Source organism: Schistocerca americana, chromosome 2 (assembly GCF_021461395.2).
Source record: "Schistocerca americana isolate TAMUIC-IGC-003095 chromosome 2, iqSchAmer2.1, whole genome shotgun sequence".
NCBI classification, from domain to species: domain Eukaryota; kingdom Metazoa; phylum Arthropoda; class Insecta; order Orthoptera; family Acrididae; genus Schistocerca; species Schistocerca americana.
The window spans coordinates 614,353,250-614,375,149 of NC_060120.1; the positions used below are offsets into that span (position 1 = coordinate 614,353,250).

General features: G+C 45.5%; 1 protein-coding gene across 1 annotated transcript in view; it reads left to right on the plus strand.

The window, feature by feature from the left end:
- Positions 1-16,009, plus strand: part of LOC124594250 (sperm flagellar protein 2-like) — a 49,003-nt gene extending 32,994 nt beyond the window's left edge. Inside the window, exon 2 of the mRNA XM_047132614.1 lies at positions 11,021-16,009. Within this exon, the coding sequence (XP_046988570.1) occupies positions 11,021-16,009 (4,989 nt within the window). The remainder of the gene's footprint in view (positions 1-11,020) is intronic.
- The last annotated feature ends 5,891 nt before the right edge of the window (positions 16,010-21,900 follow it).

A 21,900-nucleotide genomic window follows, 5' to 3' on the forward strand; every position in this document is an offset into this window, starting at 1 on the left:
ATACATAATGGATGTACAAGTACAGATTGTAGACAAACAGTTGACGATATATGGAAGTTTGAGACTGGACTTCAGTCGTGCTCGAATGGCCATATGATATGGCGACCGCTCGCGATAATCATTCGAGGCCGCGCGGGCTAGCCGTGCGGTCTTGGGCGCCTTGACACGGTTTGCGCGGCTGCCCCCGCCGGAGATTCGAGTCCTCCCTCGGGCATGGGTGTGTGAGTTGTCCTTAGCGTAAGTTAGTTCAAGTTATATTAAGTAGCGTCTAAGCCTAGGGACTGATGACATTAGCAGTTTGGTCCCATAGGAACTTACCACACATTTCAAATTATTCGAGAACCGGTCCGGCAAAAATTTTCACTGTCGTCATTCCATTATAAAGCCGATGGTTATCCATATTCACAACTGCGATTGCATTTAATGTATTTAATAACGGCTGCAGTCGTCGCTGTGCCTGTTTCTTCAGACATGCATGCTTGTCTGAAGGAACTTTGCATCGTAATTTGGAATAACACAAGCACTGCAATATCATATCGTACTTATTTTTTGTGTTACCAGTCCACTTAATTTTCAGTTTCTTGTAAATCACCAAACCTCAAACGATTCGATTTTCCTCTTTTGGTTTCCCTATCGTCCGTGATCGACTTCGATACAATGCTGTTCTCCAATCGTATATTTTCCAGAAGTTCTTTCTCAAGGTAAGACCTGTGTTTGATACTAGAAAACTTATTTTGGCCAGGATTCATATGAAGATGTAATGCGTTTAATCAAATATAACAGTATGGTATTATTGTAAAGAAGACATAAAATAGAGCAAAGTGCTCAAAAGCGGGCCCTCTTTTGTTTTAAAAAAAGAAAATAATAACAAATTATGTTTTAAAAGCATGTATTATTTACTTTACATTTTTGTCACCATTTACATTTTGCTCTTAGAAAATCTAATTAAAAGTTCATATGGAAAAAATTATTTTCAAAAACATTATACCTAGCGAGTTTGAAAAATATTTGACAAAATCAGATTCCTCCTAAAAATAATCGAAATAGCACTAAACAAAACTGGAAAACGTATTATATCAGAGAAAACATAATCTAGTTTCACACTAGGTATGATATAACATCACCCAGAAGGTTATAAAATTTCTCTTTGTTTTATTCGCTGAACCCAAGACCCCTGGTGAAGTACGTTTTTGTAGGCTTTCATTCTGACAGTGTGGTTTTGTGGCGCGTAAGAAAAAGTCAAACTTACTTTTTTCCCTCAATTTGACCTATGAAAGAACTTTCAGTGCTATTTTGCTCTGCAAATTGTAGGGCCATTCTGTACAAGTTATTAGGAGTAAGATCTAAGAAAGGAGATTCCATAGCAAGACAGTATTAAATCAACTCTTCTTTAAGATCTTTGCCCAAAATTACAGGTCTGCCTCTTTGGTTTTGCTGTTTCCTCAAGTGTACCGACCTTCATGTCGGACAACCTCACAAGCTTTGTTCCTTTTTTTCATTTTCTTTTTTACATTAAACTGTTTGTCGACCTTCTTCCAACTCATCTTTTTCTGAACTGCATCAATAGCTTTAGTCATTTTAGATCATCTCCCCATTATCTTCTTCGAATCTGCAGTAGAACTCCTAGCCAATAAGACAGGCAGACTTTAAACACGAAAAAGTAAGCGGTTCGGTTTCATCAGCTTAAGGAAGTCCCGTTTAGGCAGCTACAGCCTACGTTTTGTTAAGTAATTAAATTTTTAACCAAACATCTAAATGAAACGTTTTAGACATAAACATTAACCTTGAATATTACGTTTCAAGAACAGATGTGGGTTGAAAGACTTACATGCTGATATCTGGGAGAAGTAACGAAAAATACAGCACAATAAAAACTATATCAATTGTCAAAACATATAACGTCGAAGTGATAAGTAGCAACTAGCGGTCAGGCGAATGCAGAGCCAGGAGACTAGAACGCCTACTTTAGGGGGAGGGGGGGGGGCACTTTCCTCATAAGTATGTGAAATAGTAGTATAAAATTGTGCTTTAGGTATATTACTGAAAAGTTCTTACCATTTTCATATCAAGATAATCTGCCTACAAAAAATTTTGAGTGGATAACAGTCAGTAGTTTCAGATATAATAAGATTTTTGTACTTCCTGACTAATATATAACTTCTGGGGTACGACATATTCTTAAACTTGCCGAATCAGCTATACACTGATGAGTCAAAACTTATGACCACCGACCACCGCGAGACTGAATGCAGCCTGGTGGCCTTGCGGACACATGATCTTCTAAAGAAGCATACAGGTTATCCCAGGAGGAATTGTCAGTACTCCGGAATTTGACAGGAAAGATCATTCCCAGCAAAAAAGTCTAGTAAACATTGGCTCTAATATACACACCTTAAGAACTATGAGCACATGTTCTGTAGAAGAGATGGGCTACACAGTAGTGAAGAGAACAAGTGCTCCTTGTTTACTGGAGGTTTTTTCTTGTTTTGGACCATACTACCACTTCGCAAAATATGGAAAGCTAAGAGCTTGCACTAGAAGATATTTGTTTCACGGAATCGAAGATGGAGAAGTTCTCATAGTTATTAAGGTATGCAGTTCAGAGCCCATGCTTACTAGACATTTTCGCTTCGAATGATCGTTCCTGTCACATCCCTGAATATTAACCATTCCTTCTGGGATATCCTGTATAAGAGGACTACAGACGAATGGGGCGTCATTCTACTGACGCTACGAGGCGCAAATGTGGAAAATCACTAACGTAAGCGGCATTGATAAAGGGCATATTGTTATGACCTAGCGCCTGGGAACGAGCATCTGGGAAAGGGCTTTTCGCTTGCTGCTGTCGTGGTTGAGGATGGGGAAACCAAGAGTGGACGAGGTTTTCGACGTCCACCCCTCATCACTGGACTTGGAGGTAGGGGACTTACCTTCTTGCTAAAGCAGAATAGGCGGCGATCTGCCGCAGATCTGACAAAGGAGTACAGCACTCAGGCAGGACACACTGTTCACAGCAAATCCGATTGTGTTCCCATGTTGATCAAACGACGTCGTCAGTTACAATTTCAATGGACATGGGGTCATCGTGACTGGTCCATCGATCGATGGAAACGTGTCGCCTGTCATGTTTGTAATTACACATCGTTCATGGTCGTGTCCAGACACACTGCCACCCAGGCGAACGAATGCTCGAAACGTGCACTGTTATGGACGCAGGCCGGATGGGGGCAGTATTATGCTGTGGAGGACATGCACCTGGGCAAGACGCAATCAATACCTTCACTGCGCGATGACAACGATACAGTTACTGATGACAGTGTTACTAAAGCAGAATTATTAAACACTGTTTTCCGAAACTCCTTCACCAAAGACGACGAAGTAAATATTCCTGAATTCCAATCAAGAACAACTGCCAAGATAAACACAGAAGTAGATATTCTCGGAGTAGCAAAGCAGCTTAAATCACTTAATAAACCCAAGGCCTCCGGTCCAGATTGTATACCAGTCAGGTTCCAGATTATACTGATACAATAGCTCCATATTTAGCAATTATATACAACCGCTCGTTCACAGGAAGTTCCGTACCTAAAGACTGGAAAATTGCTCAAGATACACCAATACCCAAAAAGGGAAATAGGACTAATCCGCTGAATTACAGGCCAAATCACTGACGTCGATTTGCAGGTGTGTTCGAGCATCATGAATTACCTCGAAGAAAACGATTTACTGACACATAGTCAACACGAATCCAGAAAAGATCGTTCTTGTGAAACACAACTAGCTATTTACACACACGAAGTGTTGAGTGCTATTGACAAGGGATTTCAAATTGATTCCGTATTTGTAGATTTCCAAAAGGCTATTGACACGGTACCACACAAGTGACGTGTAGTGAGATTGCGTGGTTATAGAATATCGAGCCAGTTGTGCGACTGGATTCGTGATTTCATGTCAGAAAGGTCACAATTCGTAGTAATAGACGGAAAGTCATCGAGTAAAACAGAAATAATATCCGCCGTTCCCCAAGGAAGTGTTATAGGCCCTCTATTGTTCCTGATCTATGTTAACGACATAGGAGAAAATCTGAGTAGCCGTCTTAGATTGTTTGCAGATGATGCTGTCATTTACCGTCTTGTAAAGTCATCAGATGACGAAAACGAATTGCAAAATGATTTAGATACGATATCTGTATGGTGCGAAAAGTGGCAATTGACCCTGAATAAGGAAAAGTGTGAAGTTATTTTCACCGCTAAATTTCGGTTACGTGATAAGTCACACAAATCTTAAGGCTATAAATTTAACTAAGTACTTAGGGATTACAATAACAGATAACCTAAATTGGAATGACCACATAGATAATGTTGTGGGCAGAGCAAACCAAAGACTGCGATTCATTGGCAGAACACTTTGAAGGTGCAACAGGTCTACTAAAGTGACTGCTTACTCCACGCTTGTCCGCCCTATTCTGGAGTATTGCTGTGCGGTTTGGGATCCGCATCATGTGGGACTGACGAATGACATCGAAAAAGTTCAAAGAAGGGCGGCTCGTTTTGTACTATCGCGAAATAGGGGAGATAGTGCCACATACGTGATACGTGAATTGGAATGGCAATCATTAAAACAAAGGCATTTTTCGTCGCGTCGAGATCTTCTCACGAAATTTCAATCACCAGTCTTCTCCTCCGATTGCAAAAATATTCTGTTGGCACCCACCTACGAAGGGAGCATTGATCATCACGATAAAATAAGAGAAATTTAAGTTCTCGTTTTTCCCGCGCGCCGTTCGAGGGTGGAACGTAGAGAGACAGGTTGAAGGTGGTTCATTGCACCCTCTGTCAGGCACTTTATTGTGAGTAGCAGAATAGATGTAGATGTGGATCCGTGGAAGCTGTGGCACTAATCGAAGACACCATGACAGCTGTTGACTCTGTGAATATTGTAACAGACCACATGCCTCCTTTCATGCTTGATGTCATCCCCGACGGCACTGTCATCTTGCAGCAGGATACTCGTCCGCGCCAGAATAGTGCTACACTAGTTTTAAGAACATGATAGAGACCTCACGTAGATGTCTTGGCCAACAAATTCGCCTGATCCGAACCTGATGGAACACATCTCGGCCGTTATCGAGCGCTAACACGGCGCCAAGAAACCACTGGCCAGTAATTTACAGGGACTGCGTGACCTGCGTGTAATCATCTGGTGATACATACCTCCAGAAACCTACCAAGGGCTTGTCTAATCCGTGCCATGCAGAATCGTTTCGTTTCTGTATTACGTTCCAGAGGTGGATCAACATACAATTGAGCAAAGGCCGTCTTAACGTTTTGTTTCATCAGTGTACAAAGGAAAAAAAAATCTTGAACATGCCAGCAGTCAACTAGTGTAGAATTATCGATACAATGAGAACCATACAGCCAACCAGTTGCACGTCAAAAGTTTATTCAATCCTTTATCTAGGTCAGAAAGATATAAACCTGTCTTCCTCAGAAAAAGTAATAACACCTAAAAGTAGGATATATTACAACCATACATGGAAGTCATATGAGCAGCAAAAACAAACATAAAAAATTGCGTACAATGGAAATATAAAATGAACTTTGTGTTACATATTATGTAAGAAGAGAAACGAAATCATAAGGCTTAGTCAGCAGTAAAATGTTCCATACAAATGCTATGGCATAACCATAAGGCTTAGTCAATATTAAAAATGATCCATGTAAAATCTGAGGCTACGTGCATCGTACAGACAAACAGACAACTAACACGACATAAGGGACAAGCCAGCAGGAAACTTACGCCCAGGTCGCGCTCACATAGGAAGCGGTGCCAACCACAAAAGAGACCTGACATTTTAATAAAATTACCTTAAAATAACATTGCAGAAACAGTATTTCTTTTCCTCGCCGTTTCAAGGAAATATTTCGTTTAAGATAAGCCTCTTCTTACTAACGAATATGGCTGTACAGTTTCGTGTTTGACTAACAGCAATCCTGGGAAAAATTTAATTCACGCCTTAAAGCGTGATGACGAAACATTTTCTCATTCTGGCGTCCATAAAATAAGGTTTAATGATTGTCCCTGCGACTGTATAGCGCAGACAGGAAGAGCTATCAGGGCGAGACTCAAAGAACATTTACTGGGTAAATGGGACGGTGGCTGTACGTGTGCCGATCATCTCATGCATTGGCGCACTCGCCTATAAAATGTGGAAGACACCATTATTTTGCGTGGGGTAGAGAAGGGTTTTATATTGGACTTGCTGTAGGAATTTCAGATTTTTAAACACAATTTCATTTGGAGGGACATTATTCTTAATCATCAATTATAGCTTAAAAACAGAAACTGTTTCGGTGGCTTTCGGCTGGTTCTTAAATTGACACAGCAGCTGTATTTGGTTTCCCGCGCTGTTTCAAGGTGTTATTTTTCTCAAAGACACAGTCTGTCATCATCCTACTGTAATGTGCGTCGTAGTTTTATCATTGGCATAGGTCCAAAAGCTTTTTTTATAAGTTTTGTTAAGTTCTTCTTTCTGTAACGTTATTTTAGCGAAATTTTATTAATATTTCAGGTGTCTGGGTACTCGAAGTCTTTCGCGGTGCCATGCTCCAATAAAATGTTATAGGTTTACAAGCCTTGTCATTTCGAATGAAACGCTACAGACTCCGACAGACACCTATCGAAAGCACGAGTGTTTTATTCTAAATGACGCAGCTTGTTAATCGATACGATTTTATTGGTGTCAGGTGTCTTTTGTGATTGGCACCGCTTCTTACGTGAGCGCCACTTGGGCATAAGTTTTCTGCTGCCTTTTCCGTTCTGTTCTGTTAGTTGTCTGTTGGTGCGTATGATGCACGTAGCCTTATATTTTACATGGATCATTTTTACTTTTGACTAAGCCATATGGATATGCTGTAGCATTTATGTGGATCATATATGAATCATTTTGCTGTTGGCGAAGCCTTGTGATTTCTTGTCTCTTTCCATACAATATGTAACACGTAAATTTATTTTATGTTTCTACTGTATTTAATTTTTGATGTTTTTCTGATGCACTTATGACTTCCATGTACTGGTTGTAATACACTGGTGTGCCAAAGAAACTATTATAGACATGCCTACTCAAATACAGAGATATGCAAACAGGCAGAATACGGCTCTGCGGTCGGCAACGCCCATATAAGGCAAGAAATGTCTCGGGCAGTTGTTAGATCGGTTACTGCGGCTACAGTGGCAGGTTATCAAGATTTAAGTGAGGTTGAACCGGTATTATAGTCGCCGCACGAGCGACAGGGACACAGCATCTCCGAGGTAGCGATGAAGTGGGGATATTCCCGTACGACCATTTCACGAGTGTACCGTGAATATCAGGAATCCGGTAAAACATCAAATCTCCGACATCGCTGCTGCTGGAAAAAGATCCTGCAAGAACGGGACCAACGACGACTGAAGAGAATCGTTCATCGTGACAGAAATGTAATCCTTCCGCAAATTGCTGCAGATTTCGATGTTGGATCATCAACAATTGTCAGCGTGCGAACCGTTCAACGAAACATCTTCGATATGGGCTTTCGGAGCCGAAGGCCCACTCGTGTACCCTTGATGACTGCACGACACAAAACTTTACGCCTCGCCTGGGCCCGTCAACACCGACATTGGACTGTTGATGACTAGAAACTTGTCACAGTAAGACTCAGTTTTTACAGTTTCTAACAAACAATTCAACAAAACCTGACATTTTAATCTCACAGAACGGGCATATGATTTGTGGAACTGAATAGTTCAAATTTCTAGGTGTTCAGATAGATAGTAAGCTGTGGTGGAAAGCCCACATTCAGGATCTTGTTCAAAGACTTAATACTGCCATTTTTACTATTCGAACGGTATCAAAAGTGAGTGATACTTCGACACTTAAATTAGTCTACTTTGCTTATTTTCATTCACTTATGTCGTATGGTATTATGTTTTGGGGTAACTCTTCTCATTCTAGAAGGATATTTTTGGCTCATAAACGGGCGGTTCGGGCAATAAGTGGTGTGAGTTCACGAACCTCTTGTCGACCTCTGTTCACGAGTCTGGGTATTTTGACATTGGCCTCTCAATATGTATATTCCTTATTGTCGTTTCTTGTTACCAATATTAGTTTATTCCCAATAATAAGCAGCTTTCACTCGGTTAATACTCGGCAGAAATCAAACCTCCATCTGGATCGGACTTCCTTAACTCTTGTGCAAAAAGGTGTGCAGTATACTGCTGCATCCATTTTCAGTAAGCTGCCACTCGAATTCAAAAATCTTAGCAGTAATCCACGCGCTTTCAAATCGAAACTGAAGAGTTTCCTCATGGGTCACTCCTTCTATTCTGTCGAAGAGTTCCTTGAAAAATTAAGCTGATTCTTATTGTATTGGTGATAGCGTTTACTTAAACTTATGGACTGACTTTTTTTCAGGTTCATGAACATTTATTTTTATCTGTTATTACTTTTATGTTGTAAGTTCATGTACTGACACGTTCCATGACCTTGGATATTTGCTCCTCGATTTGGTCCTACGGAACTTGACGTGTAAATAAAAAAAAAATGTTGCCTTGTCGGACAAGTCTCGTTTCAAATTGTATGGAGCAGATGGACGTGTACGGGCATGGAGACAACCTTATGGATCCATGGACCCTGCATGTCAGCAGGGGACTGGTCAAGCTGGTGGAGGCTATGTAATGGTGTGGGGCGTGTGCATTCGGAGTGATATGGGATCGCTGATACGTCTAGATACGACTCTGACAGATGATACGTGCTTAAGCATCTTATCTTATCACCTGCATCCATTCTTGTCCATTGTGCATTCCGCAGGACAATGCGATACCCTACACGTCCAGTATTGCTACAGAGTGGCTCCAGGAACACTCTTCTGAGTTTAAGCACTTCCGCTGGCCACCAAACTCACCAGACATGAACATTATTGAGCATTTCAGGGATGCCTTGCAAAGTGCTGTTCAGGAGAGATCTCCACCCCCTCGTACTCTTACGGATTTACGGACAGCCCTGCAGGATTCGTGGTGTCAGTTCCCTCCAGCACTACTTCGGACATTAGTCGAGTCCATGGCACGTAGTGTTGCAGCACTTCTCCGTGATCGCGGGGACTCTACACGACATTAAGCAGGAGTACCAGTTTCTTTGGCTCTTCACTAGGTGTTATTACTTATTCTGCGCAAGTCAGATTTATATCTTTCGAAACCTAGATATTGTTGTTGTTGTGGTCTTCAGTCCTGAGACTGGCGTGATGCAGCTCTCCATGCTACTCTATCATGTGCAAGCTTCTTCATCTCCCAGTACCTCCTGCAGCCTACATCCTTCTGAATCTGCTTAGTGTATTCATCTCTTGGTCTCCCTCTACGATTTTTACCCTCCACGCTGCCCTGCATTACTAAATTGGTGATCCCTTGATGCCTCAGAACATGTCCTACCAACCGATCCCTTCTTCTAGTCAAGTTGTGCCACAAACTCCTCTTCTCCCCGATTCTATTCAATACCTCCTCATTAGTTATGTGACCTACCCGTCTAATCTTCAGCATTCTTCTGTAGCACCACATGTCGAAAGCTTCTATTCTCTCCTTGTCCAAACTATTTATCGTCCATGTTTCACTTCCATACATGGCCACACTCCATACAAATACTTTACAAAACGACTTCCTGACTCTTAAATCTATATTCGATGTTAACAGATTTCTCTTCTTCAGAAACGCTTTCCTTGCTATTACCAGTCTACATTTTATATCATCTCTACTTCGACCATCATCAGTTACTTTGCTCCCCAAATAGCAAAACTCCTTTACTACTTTAAGTATCTCTTTTCCTTATCTAATTCCCTCAGCATCACCCGACTTAGTTCGACTACATTCCATTATCCTCGTTTTGCTTTTGTTGATGTTCATGTTATACCCTCCTTTCAAGACACTGTCCATTCCGTTCAACTACTGTTCCAAGTCCTTTGCTGTCTCTGACAGAATTACAATGTCATTGGCGAACCTCAAAGTTTTTATTTCTTCTCCATGGATTTTAATACCTACTCCGAACTTTTCTTTTGTTTCCTTTATTGCTTGCTCAATATACAGATTGAATAACATCGGGGAGAGGCTACAACCCTGTCTCACTCCCTTCCCAACCACTGCTTCCCTTTCATACCCCTCAACTCTTATAACTGCCATCTGGTTTCTGTACAAATTGTAAATAGCCTTTCACTCCCTGTATTTTACCCCTGCCACCTTCAGAATTTGAAAGAGAGTATTCCAATCAACATTGTCAAAAGCTTTCTCTAAGTCTACAAATGCTAGAAACGTAGGTTTGCCTTTCCTTAATCTTTCTTCTACGATAAGTCGTAGGATCAGTATTGCCTCACGTGTTCCAACATTTCTACGGAATCCAAACTGGTCTTGCCCGAGGTCAGCTTCTATCAGTTTTTCCATTCGTCTGTAAAGAATTCGCGTTAGTATTTTGCAGCTGTGACTTATTAAACTGATAGTTCGGTACTTTTCACATCTGTCAACACCTGCTTTCTTTGGGATTGGAATTATTATATTCTTCTTGAAGTCTGAGGGTATTTCGCCTGTCTCATACGTCTTGCTCAGCAGATGGTATAGCTTTGTCAGGACTGGCTCTCCCAAGGCTGACAGTAATTCCAATGGAATGTTGTCTACTCCCTGGGCCTTGTTTCGATTCAGGTCTTTCAGTGCTCTGTCAAACTCTTCACGCAATGTCATATATCCCATTTCATCTTCATCTACATCCTCTTCCATTTCCGAAACCTGGATAAAGGTTTGAATAAACTTTTGACGTGCAACTGGTTGGCCGATGATTCCTATTTTATGTATAAAAAAGGCTACTCCAAAATGTTGCCTCCTCTCCGATAAATTTCCGTCGGTGCAGGTATGGCTGGAGGAGGTGGGCGTGCGGTGCGAGGACGCGACGTTGCGGGCGATGGCGGCGGCGACGGGAAAGGGGTCGGCGGCGGTGTCGCTCTTCTACCAGGTCTTCTTCTGCCTCGAGGGCAAGGACAGGTTGCACTTCCTCGCGGAACAGGAGGTGGAGTACTACAGGATGCGCCAGAAACGGCCGTCCCGCTTCACCGTGGAGCCCGTGCCGGAAACGCGGGAGGCGGCCGAGGAACCGGCGACGGTGGAACGCGAAGAGCCGTGCATCAGCAAGGAGGAGCTGGCCAAGCTGTACAGCGAGCAGTACCACGCCCTGCTGCGCGAGTGCCGCGACTCGCACGTCGACGTCGAGGACAGGGAGGCCGAGGCGCAGTCCCCACCCCACAAGCCGTGCCTCGAAGTGGGCAAGACCAGCTTGTGGGCCGTGCACGTACCACCGTCCTCAACGACACAGACACCCTCGACGTCTTCGGTACTCGATCGCGAATACACCCAGAGTGAGCTAGAGTGCATCCGGCAGCAAGCACGAAAATTGAGCAGCGGTGAAGCGAAGCCCAAGAAGCCGACCGCGGACGTCCTGGAGGAACCGTCCCGGAAAGAAATCGCTTACGCCACGTTTAAGAAACGGATGCAAAAGGTAGTCCTCGGTGAACTGTGGGAGGCGTTGCTCCAAGAACAGGAGAAGCAGTTCGACCGCATGGTGACCGAAAAGCTCATCAAACAGTCTCAGTACGAGAAGAAAGCGGTTTCCAAACTCTTCTCGGTACGTAGCCACAAGCGGAAGATGGTGGAGAATCGACTACGCGTGGAAAAGATGCTACTGGATCAGCAACAGCAAGAGCTCGATAGCGCTCTTATGGAGGTGTACGACGAACAGTGCTTTCGAGAGAGCTTGTCGTTGTTCGAGAGGGACCGCTTTCAGGAACTTCAGAAGAGGTTGGGCGACGATAAACAGAGGAAACGCTACGCGAAGCACTTCGGAATCTGCATGGACGTTGTCAAATCCGCCGTCGACTTCGGCCTGAGAGTTTCCGAATTCAAAAAGACCAACAGAGGCATTGTGCCGCAAGAACTAGTGGATCAATGGAAGGCGCTCTTCTTCAAAGGTCTCCCTATATTCGACGTTCTGGAAGGAGGCGGGGAAAGGCTTCTAGCGGAGGAGATTGTTAACGAGCTCATTGAGGAAGTGGAGCTGGAGACCGACAGGCAAATCATACTGGACGAACACGACCTGCAAGCGTACCTGGCACTGGAGGAAACCTGGGAGGTGGCTGTACTCGCTCCACACCTCGCAGGCACCGAAAGTTCACTCAATGTGCTGGGCCACGTGATCCACCGGTTACTGGCAGCAAAATACCCGTACCCTCTTCGGCCGATGCCGGCAGACATCCCGCGGTATCCAGTGGCCGCGGCCCTGATAGCAGAATTAGAAGACGACAAGTTGGCTATCCTGGAGGGCCTCCTCAAACACAAAGCTGTGCACGTCGTGAAAATGGAGAATGTAATCAACTTCTGCGTGGCTGCGTTTAAAGAGGAGTGTACGCCAGACTCCAAAGCAGAAACGGAGAACAAATTGAGTAAGAAGAAAGCGAAACAACCTGCCAGCACGCCTTCGACGAAAGCCACAAAAGAAGAGCCTGAGGTTGCCCCGACAGATAAGTTTACGCAGACACCTGTTAAAATTCCTGAAGATGGTGAAGAGGAGGTATTCGAAGGGGAAGAAAAGCCACGTGAAATGTCTCCGCAGTCAAAACTCGGCCAGAGAGCTTTCGAGATTCTAGGCGTCGGGGAAGAGATTAACGATGAGCTTCTGGCATCAATGCTGATCGAATACCTAAAAAATCAGATGGAAATCAATGGATGGGTGCTCATAAATTTCCCCAAAACTTACTCGCAGGCCTCTGTCCTCGAAGAAAAGTTATCTGGGCAACAGATGCCGCCCGAGTCATCTGAAGACGATGAAGACAAAGATCCGTTTCGTGAGCAGAGGGTTTCGAGGCTATTACCCAACCCGACTCCAGCAGAACCTCCGCCTCCTTTCTCGACGTATCTAACCGCTTATATTCACGTCGAGAAACTAGAGACACCCTCAGCTTTTGAGGAGGACAATGACGAGCAACTTGACGTGTTTAATGAGAATCTCTCCCCACTTGAAAAGCTATATACGGAACAGGGCATGAATTATGCATTCTACTACGAGAGTTTTGACTTCCCTACCCTGAAACAGTTGGCGAAGACAGTTATAGGGGACATGGAAATGCCTTTAAAACCTTCAGTCGAGCTGTTTGGTGAGGGTTATGAAGATCTGGCCGAAAAAGGAAAGAAAGGAAAATCAGCGAAGAAACCGCCGAAAAAAGTGGGGGCCAAGGAGGTTAAAAGTAAAACAGAGGAAGGGAAGGACGAACTGGAGGAACTTCTTGCATCTGACATGACGTCGAAGGAGGAAAGTTTTCTGGCGAAAGAGGGAGAACCTACGGAAGAGCCAGCGAAACCTGGCGAGGAAGGTTGGCACTACGTTGACCTCCCCCAGCCACTAGACCTGCAGTGTACGCTCGCCACAATCTGGGAGAAAACTGAGTGGATGTACACGCGAGCCCTTAAGGAAATCTTCTTCAGCAAACGAATCCATTATTCTCACATCGTTCCCTACGTAAATTACGTCACTGAGCTGTTACAAAAATATATCAGGCGTCCTGATCTAAAGCAGGATGCGGTCCACGAGTTCCAGACGAGATACAACGAAATGGACGAAGATCTTCGCCAAGACGATGAGATAAAGAGCGAGCTTCATTGTAGAGTCACCGAACTGCGTCATTGTCTATGGGAAATATGCGACAGGAGAATGAAACAAGCCGAAACCGAAAGGAGGAAGATCATTTGCGAGAGCTGGATCGCGGGAGAGATGGTGGCTTTTGTAAATCTGTTCATCGCAGCTGCGGAAGTTGAATTGGATCGTTACATCGACACACTTCAGTTGATAAGCGACTATTACATGAACATGATGTCGAAACTACCGAGCGAAAAAAGGTTTGATAAAATAGCTATTCCACCACTGTCGAGTGACCCAGAACCGGGAGAGGCGCAAGAACTTGACGACTTAATACGAAAATCAAAGGTCGACTCATCGGGCTCTCTTCCCAGAAGCAGTACCAGAGACGTCTTGACGAAGGGAGTAAGCAGAGGCAGTTCTGTCACCAGAAGTGCCCGCAAGAGTAGTATAGTAACTGGAGCTTCTGTTTACAGAAGTATGTCATCGACAGCAGGCACGAGAAAGGGGGCAGTTGCCAGGATCTTGATAAACTCAGACACAAGTTTCTCCGTGCAGACCCCTTACCACAAGGCGCTCACCGCGGCCGTGTCTTCCGCTGTTACGTCTGTGGAGAGAGTTGCACTGCAACTCCGAGAGATGGTTACTGCAGAAGGAACTGCAGATGATAAGAAGAGCAAAAAGTCCACGAAAAAGGAGGACACTGCGAGAAGCGCGGCAGGTGAAACTACTCCTCTCGATAATCTCGTCTCAGAGTGGACGTACTGCGCAAACGAAGAGATGTCGAGAGTGATATATCGTCTGAATATCTTGTTGGCCAGAGGCCTAAACGATCTGACTGAAATTCTGAATGCAGTTCAGTCGATGTTTTATTCTCTCTACGAGGAAATCGGAGACCGATACAAGCGCGAGGTGGAGAGTGTGGATAATTTGTGTCAGGTGCTTTTCACAGCCATAGAGGAAGAGCAGCCGATAAGGGAACAGCTCGTGTTGGAGCAGGACATCTTCGTCGTGAAGCCGAACGTTGTGCTGCTGCCGGAGCCGCCACCTCCCACTCCCCAGCCTCTAGAAGAGCGTCGGGCTGTTGACGAGTTCCGTATCTCCCAGTTGCAGAATCTAAGGAAGAGGTTGCACCGCTTAGCACCGAGCGGCAACATGCCCGAGAGAGCTTTCGTTTCCCTTTTGGAAGACTGTTTGTTCAGTGCGACTGTGGAAGGCGAGGAACCTATACTTCCGCCGATATGGATGGAGCTTCAAGCCGCAGACCTTCAGAATATAGTGCACAAGGTGTTCGGCAGTCAAGAATGCGTCGATTGGAGAGACTTCCTCATCTACGGATTAGATTTGGAGTATCCTACTGAAGAGGATATCCTAGACGTGCGCCGTCAGTTCAGAGTAATGGACGTTGACGGTACGGAAACGGTGTCGTTCAGAGACTACCAGAGGGTGGTGTTTTGGTTCGAGAAGGAACTGGAAGAAGACTCGCAGCTGCGGCTGCGGAAGTTCTCGGCGAAAGACTTATTGTCCGACGTTTTCACCGCAGGCTACAACAAAGTAAGTTACACGTCACTGCTGCTGTGTTTCTGTAAGGACGAGGACGAAACGGAAGGCTTCAGGAAAGCTCTGGCTCTGTCGACGGGGAAGAGGATAGTGCTGGATCCCAACGATCTTACGAAAGAAGGTTTCCTCACGGAGGCGGAGTTGATGAGGCTCGCAGAATCGAAACGGCGCGCCAGGAAGGCGGCGAGCACTGTAGCCGGCATTATCCTCGACGACACTATCCAGTTTACGGAGGGGGTGGTCATAGAGGAGGTTAGTGAGGAGATAGTGGCGTCGGCGTCGAAGAGTGGTAAGAGTAGAGAGGTAGTGCTGTCGGTGTCGAAGAGCGATAAGAGCAGACACGCAGTGGAGTCGAAGAGTGGCAAGAGTGTGGTTGCGGAAGAGGCGGAAGAGGAAGAGGAGGAAGAGCAGGAGGCAGAGGCGGAAGAGCAGCGGCTGCTGTCGGAGCAGGCGCTGCCGCCCGACCAGTCGTGGCTGACGGAGGTGCCGATGCGGACGACGCTGTGCGTGCTGGCCGCGGCGCTGCCGTGGCTGACGCGCCTGCCGCGGCTGCGGCAGGGCCTGCCGTCGCTGCGGGAGAGCGTGGAGCGCGTGTACGGGCCGGCGCGCTCGTTGCCCGCGTCCGCGCTGCTGGCGCACCCGCAGCTGCGCCGCCTGCTCTCGCTCACCTCCAAGTTCCGCGCCTGCAAGCTGGCGCCGCTGCTCGCGCAGGCGGCCGAGGCCCGCGCTCCGGCGCGCACGGGCTCCGTGCAAGCGTGAGCGTCCCTGTCGCTGCGGCGGAAGTCGGTGGAGGGACCTCGAGACGTCGCACTTCCAGTTTCAATGAGCCTAAACCCTGTTTAATTTTTCCAGCCTTCTTCGCAGTTTACTTGATTCTCTGTGACGAGTCCAACTGTGGTGCGGCCCAGTTGCGTCTCTGGTTAATAAACTAAATTGCCATCATCTGTTTACTCCGACAAAGTCGATGTTTTTCCTGCTTTTTTTTATTTTAATTTTTTTTACACAATAGCCATTTTTAACAATACAGAGAGGCGACAAAAGTCATGGGATAGCGATACGCATACAGGGTGTTACAAAAAGGTACGGCCAAACTTTCAAAACATTCCTCACATACAAAGAAAGAAAATACGAGGGCAGTTCAATAAGTAATGCAACACATTTTTTTTCTCGGCCAATTTTGGTTGAAAGAACCGGAAATTTCTTGTGGAATATTTTCAAACATTCCCGCTTCGTCTCGTATAGTTTCACTGACTTCTGACAGGTGGCAGCGCTGTACGGAGCTGTTAAAATGGCGTCTGTAACGGATGTGCGTTGCAAACAACGGGCAGTGATCGAGTTTCTTTTGGCGGAAAACCAGAGCATCTCAGATATTCATAGGCGCTTGCAGAATGTCTACGGTGATCTGGCAGTGGACAAAAGCACGGTGAGTCGTTGGGCAAAGCGTGTGTCATCATCGCCGCAAGGTCAAGCAAGACTGTCTGATCTCCCGCGTGCGGGCCGGCCGTGCACAGCTGTGACTCCTGCAATGGCGGAGCGTGCGAACACACTCGTTCGAGATGATCGACGGATCACCATCAAACAACTCAGTGCTCAACTTGACATCTCTGTTGGTAGTGCTGACACAATTGTTCACCAGTTGGGATATTCAAAGGTTTGTTCCCGCTGGGTCCCTCGTTGACTAACCGAACACCATAAAGAGCAAAGGAGAACCATCTGTGCGGAATTGCTTGCTCGTCATGTGGCTGAGGGTGACAATTTCTTGTCAAAGATTGTTACAGGCGATGAAACATGGGTTCATCACTTCGAACCTGAAACAAAACGGCAATCAATGGAGTGGCGCCACACCCACTCCCCTACCAAGAAAAAGTTTAAAGCCATACCCTCAGCCGGTAAAGTCATGGTTACAGTCTTTTGGGGCGCTGAAGGGGTTATTCTGTTCGATGTCCTTCCCCATGGTCAAACGATCAACTCTGAAGTGTATTGTGCGACTTCAGCGTGTTCGTAGGCACAAAAATCTGAACGAACTTCTCCTTCTTCATGACAACGCAAGACCTCACACAAGTCTTCGCACCTGAGAGGAGCTCACAAAACTTCAGTGGACTGTTCTTCCTCATGCACCCTACAGCCCCGATCTCGCACCGTCGGATTTCCATATGTTTGGCCCAATGAAGGACGCAATCCGTGGGAGGCACTACGCGGATGATGAAGAAGTTATTGATGCAGTACGACGTTGGCTCCGACATCGACCAGTGGAATGGTACCGTGCAGGCATACAGGCCCTCATTTCAAGGTGGCGTAAGGCCGCAGCATTGAATGGAGATTACGTTGAAAAATAGTGTTGTGTAGCTAAAAGATTGGGGAATAACCTGGTGTATTTCAATGCTGAATAAAACAACCCCTGTTTCAGAAAAAAAATGTGTTGCATTACTTATTGAACTGCCCTCGTATGTTATGTGGACATGTGTCCGGAAACGCTTACTTTCCATGTTAGAGCTCATTTTATTACTTCTCTTCAAATCACATTAATCATGGAATGGAAACACACAGCAACAGAACGTACCAGCATGACTTCAAAGCCGGCCGAAGTGGCCGTGCGGATAAAGGCGCTGCAGTCTGGAACCGCAAGACCGCTACGGTCGCAGGTTCGAATCCTGCCTCGAGCATGGATGTTTGTGATGTCCTTAGGTTAGTTAGGTTTAACTAGTTCTAAGTTCTAGGGGACTAATGACCTCAGCAGTTGAGTCCCATAGTGCTCAGAGCCATGACTTCAAACACTTTGTTACAGGAAGTGTTCAAAATGTCCTCCATTAGCGAGGATACATGCATCCACCCTCCGTGCATGGAATCCCTGATGCGCTGATGCAGCCCTGGAGAATGGCGTATTGTATCACAGCCGTCCACAATACGAGCACGAAGAGTCTCTACATTTGGTACCGGGGTTGCGTAGACAAGAGCTTTCAAATGCCCCCATAAATGAAAGTCAAGAGGGTTGAGGTCAGGAGAGCGTGGAGGCCATGGAATTGGTCCGCCTCTACCAACCCATCGGTCACCGAATCTGTTGTTGAGAAGCGTACGAACGCTTCGACTGAAATGTGCAGGAGCTCCATCGTGCATGAATGTTGTGTCGTACTTGTAAAGGCACATGTTCTAGCAGCACAGGTAGAGTATCACGTATGAAATCATAATAACGTGCTCTATTGAGCGTAGGTGGAAGAACAAACTAAAATGAGCTCTAACATGGAAATTAAGCTTTTCCGGACACATGTCCACATAACATCTTTTCTTTCTTTGTGTGTGAGGAATGTTTCCTGAAAGTTTGGCTGTACCTTTTTGTAACACCCTGTATACAGCTGGCGGTAGTATCGAGTACACAGCCTACAAAACGACAGTGCATTGGCGGAGCTGTCATTCGTTCTCAGGTAATTCGTGTGAAAAGGCTTCCGACACGATAATGACCGCACGACGGGAACTAAGAGACTTTGAAAATGGAACGGTAGTTGGTTCAAATGTCCCTGAGCACTATGAGACTAAACATCTGAGGTCATCAGTCCCATAGAACTACTTAAACCTAACTAACCTAAGGACGACACACACATCCATGCCCGAGGCAGGATTCGAAACTTCGACCGTAGCGGTCGCGCAGTTCCAGACTGAAGCGCCTAGAACCGCTCGACCACTCCGGCCGGCACGGTAGTTGGAGCTAGGTTCATGGGACCTTCCATTTCGGAAATCCTTAGGGAATTCAACATTCCACATTGTCAAGAGTGTGTCGAGTATTCCCAATTTCAGGCATGCCCTAGGGAAATATTACGGCTGTAGTTTCCCCTTGCTTTCAGCCGTTCGCAGTACCAGCACAGCAAGGCCGTTTTGGTTAGTGTTACAGGGCCAGATCAGTCAATCATCCAGACTGTTGCCCCTACAACTACTGAAAAGGCTGCTGCCCCTCTTCAGGAACCACACGTTTGTGTGGCCTCTCAACAGACCCCTCCGTTGTGGTTGCACCTACGGTACGGCCATCTGTATCGCTGAGGCACGCAAGCCTCCCCACCAACGGCTTTGGGAGAGCCAGTCCTGGCAGAACTCTACCATCTAGTGAGCAAGATGTAAGAGGCAGGCGAAATACCCTCAGACTTCAAGAAGAATATAATAATGCCAATCCCAAAGAAACCAAGTGTTGATAGGTGTGAAAATTACCGAACTATCAGTTTAATAAGTCACAGCTGCAAAATACTAACACGAATTCTTTACACACGAATGGAAAAACTGGTAGAAGCCACCTCGGGGAAGATCCGTTTCGATTCCGTAGAAATGTTGGAACACGTGAGGCAATACTGACCTTACTACTTATCGTAGAAGAAAGATTAAGGAAAGGCAAACCTACATTTCTAGCATTTGTAGACTTAGAGAAAGCTTTTGACAATGTTGACTGGAATACTCTCTTTCAAATTCTAAAGGTGGCAGGGGTAAAATACAGGGAGCGAAAGGCTATTTACAATTTGTACAGAAACCAGATGGCAGTTATATGAGTCGAGGGACATGAAAGGGAAGCAGTGGTTGGTAAGGGAGTGAGACAGGGTTGTAGCCTCTTCCCGATGTTATTCAATCTGTATATTGAGCAAGCAGTAATGGAAACAAAAGAAAATTTCGGAGTAGGTATTAAAATCCATGGAGAAGAAATAAAAACTTTGAGGTTCGCCGATGACATTGTAATTCTGTCAGAGACAGCAAAGGACTTGGAAGAGCAGTTGAATGGAATGGACACTGTCTTCAAAGGAGGTTATAGGATGAACATCAACAAAAGCAAAACGAGGATAATGGAATGTAGTCGAATTAAGTCGGGTGATGCTGAGGGAATTAGATAAGGAAAAGAGACACTTAAAGTAGTAAAGTAGTTTTGCTATTTGGGGAGCAAAGTAACTGATGATGGTCGAAGTAGAGATGATATAAAATGTAGACTGGTAATAGCAAGGAAAGCGTTTCTGAAGAAGAGAAATCTGTTAACATCGAATATAGATTTAAGAGTCAGGAAGTCGTTTTTTAAAGTATTTGTATGGAGTGTAGCCATGTATGGAAGTGAAACATGGACGATAAATAGTTTGGACAAGAAGAGAATAGAAGCTTCCGAAATATGGTGCTACAGAAGAATGCTGAAGATTAGATGCGTAGATCACATAACTAATGAGGAGGTATTGAATATAATTGGGGAGCAGTTTGTGGCACAACTTGACAAGAAGATGGGACCGGTTGGTAGGACATGTTCTGAGGCATCAAGGGATCACAAATTTAGCATTGGATGGCAGCGTGGAGGGTAAATACGTAGAGGGAGACCAAGAGATGAATACACTAAGCAGATTCAGAAGGATGTAGGCTGCAGGAGGTACTGGGAGATGAAGAAGCTTGCACAGGATAGTGTAGCATGGAGAGCTGCATCAAACCAATCTGAGGACTGAAGACTACAACAACAACAACAACAACAACAACAACCTCTCACCACTCGCACCACAGTGGCCGACTGTCTGCACTTAACAACCGAGAGCAGGGTTCGCGTAGAGTTGTCAGTGCTAACAGACAAGCAACACTGCGTGAAAAAACTACAGAAATCAAACTAGGACCCAAGACGAACGCCGCCGTTTGGACAGTGTGGCGAAAGTTGGCGTTAATAGGCTATGGCAGCAGACGACCGACGCGAGTGCCTTCGCTAACAACACGACATCGCCTGCAGCGCCTGGCCTGATCAGATGAGTCCCGATTTAAGTTGATAAAAACTTATTGTTGGGTTCGAGTGTGGCACATATCCCACGAATCGATGAACCCAAGTTGTCAACAAGGCACTGTGCAAGCTGGTGATGGCTCCATAATGACGTGGGCTGTGTTTACATAGAATGGACTGGGTTCTGTGGTCCAAATGAACCGATTAATGACTTGAAATGGTTATATTCAGCTACTTGTTCCCAGCCGGCCGCGGTGGTCGAGCGTTTCTAGGCGCTTCAGTCCCGAACCGCGCAGCTGTTACGGTCGCAGGTTAGAATCCTGCCTCGGGCATGGATGTGTGTGATGTCCTTAGGTTAGTTAGGTTTAAGTAGTTCTAAGTCTAGGGGACTGATGACCTCAGATGTTAAGTCCCATAGTGCTCAGAGCCATCTGAACCATTTTGAACTTGTTCCCAAACAACGACGGAATTTTTATGGATGACAATGCGCCATCTCACCGGTCCACAGCTGTTCGCGATTGGTTTGAGGAACATTCTGGACAATTCGAGCTAACGATTTGGCCACCCTGATCGCCCGACATGAATCCTAACAAACGTTGATGGGTCATAATCGAGAGGTCAGTACGTGCACAAAATCCTGCACCGTCAACAGTTTCGTAATTACGGACGGCCGTAGAGGCAGCATGGCTCATTATCTCTGCAGGGGATTTCCAACGACTTGTTGAGTCCATGTCACGTCGAGTTGCTGCACTACGCCGGGAAAAAGGATGTCCGACGTGATATAAGAGGTACTGCATGCCTTTTGTCGCCTCAATACATTTATGTGTATAATACAAAGGATACCTCCTGACTTTTTTCTCAGCAGTACATAATAATATTTTCTTGAGAAAATAAGCCGAGATGCCTAGTAACAGCTGCTTATAAGTGACACAATACTGAC